Genomic DNA, 799 nt, shown 5'->3' on the forward strand with positions numbered 1-799 from the left:
GCCATAATAAGCATTAACAAAAAATATACCTCCCTGGTAACGAGCTATTTCCATAATCATTATATTCATATAGTAAGACATTCCTCTTACTTAAACGGTTCTGTCCCAGTTGTTTGCAGACAACCTGAGCATTAAGATTAGTCCAGCCATTATCACAGACAGTGCCCCATTCATTATCAATACATATCTCTAAACGTCCAACTCCAATGTAAGAACCATCAACCAGACGTATTGAGCCATGAGTACAGTTATCTATAGCATAATAATAATAATAATACAAAAACCATCATTAAAGTACGTGTGCTGGGACAGACTACTCCAATGTCTTCATGATGTCCACAGTTGTGTGATAAAGGATTTGAATGACTGCACTGCTGTATCAATGAAGCTTCAGTTCCATCACAGTGAACATTATCAAGTATTATAGACCCATTCCCTTGTCCATAATATGCATTACTGTGGTAGTAGGCACCTATAACAATGAAAAATATATCTGGTATAAAATATAATTTAATTTGTTCTGATTTTTTAAATACCTTAAGGAGACAATTGTTTGCGAGTAATTGATTTAGCAAATTTTAGCAATTTTAAACAATTGCTAACTTTAATTTCTGATTAAATTATTAATATTAATTGATCAAAACGCTAAACTAAATACTAACCAAATGTCAGTATTACAAAAATTACTAAAATAAGTACACGCTAAGTCTAATAATTGTCTCCTTAAAGTGTAAGTGCAGTGATTTTTTAGGGTATTTATTTTATGATTTTAATATGATTGCCTGACCATAATACTGAT

At 31.4% G+C, this 799-nt stretch overlaps 1 protein-coding gene across 1 annotated transcript in view; it reads right to left on the reverse strand.

The window, feature by feature from the left end:
- Positions 1-12: 12 nt before the first annotated feature.
- The window catches only part of LOC100639710 (neurotrypsin-like), a gene marked incomplete at its 3' end in the record, with an annotated part of 7,006 nt that continues 6,219 nt past the window's right edge, over positions 13-799 (reverse strand). The window contains exons 4-6 of the mRNA XM_003390942.2: positions 299-472; positions 91-252; positions 13-44 (exon numbers count right to left, since the gene is read on the reverse strand). Coding sequence (XP_003390990.2) covers positions 13-44; positions 91-252; positions 299-472 — 368 coding nt within the window. The remainder of the gene's footprint in view (positions 45-90; positions 253-298; positions 473-799) is intronic.

This window comes from Amphimedon queenslandica, unplaced genomic scaffold (assembly GCF_000090795.2).
Source record: "Amphimedon queenslandica unplaced genomic scaffold, v1.1 AMPQUscaffold_11430, whole genome shotgun sequence".
Classification (NCBI taxonomy): Eukaryota; Metazoa; Porifera; class Demospongiae; order Haplosclerida; family Niphatidae; genus Amphimedon; species Amphimedon queenslandica.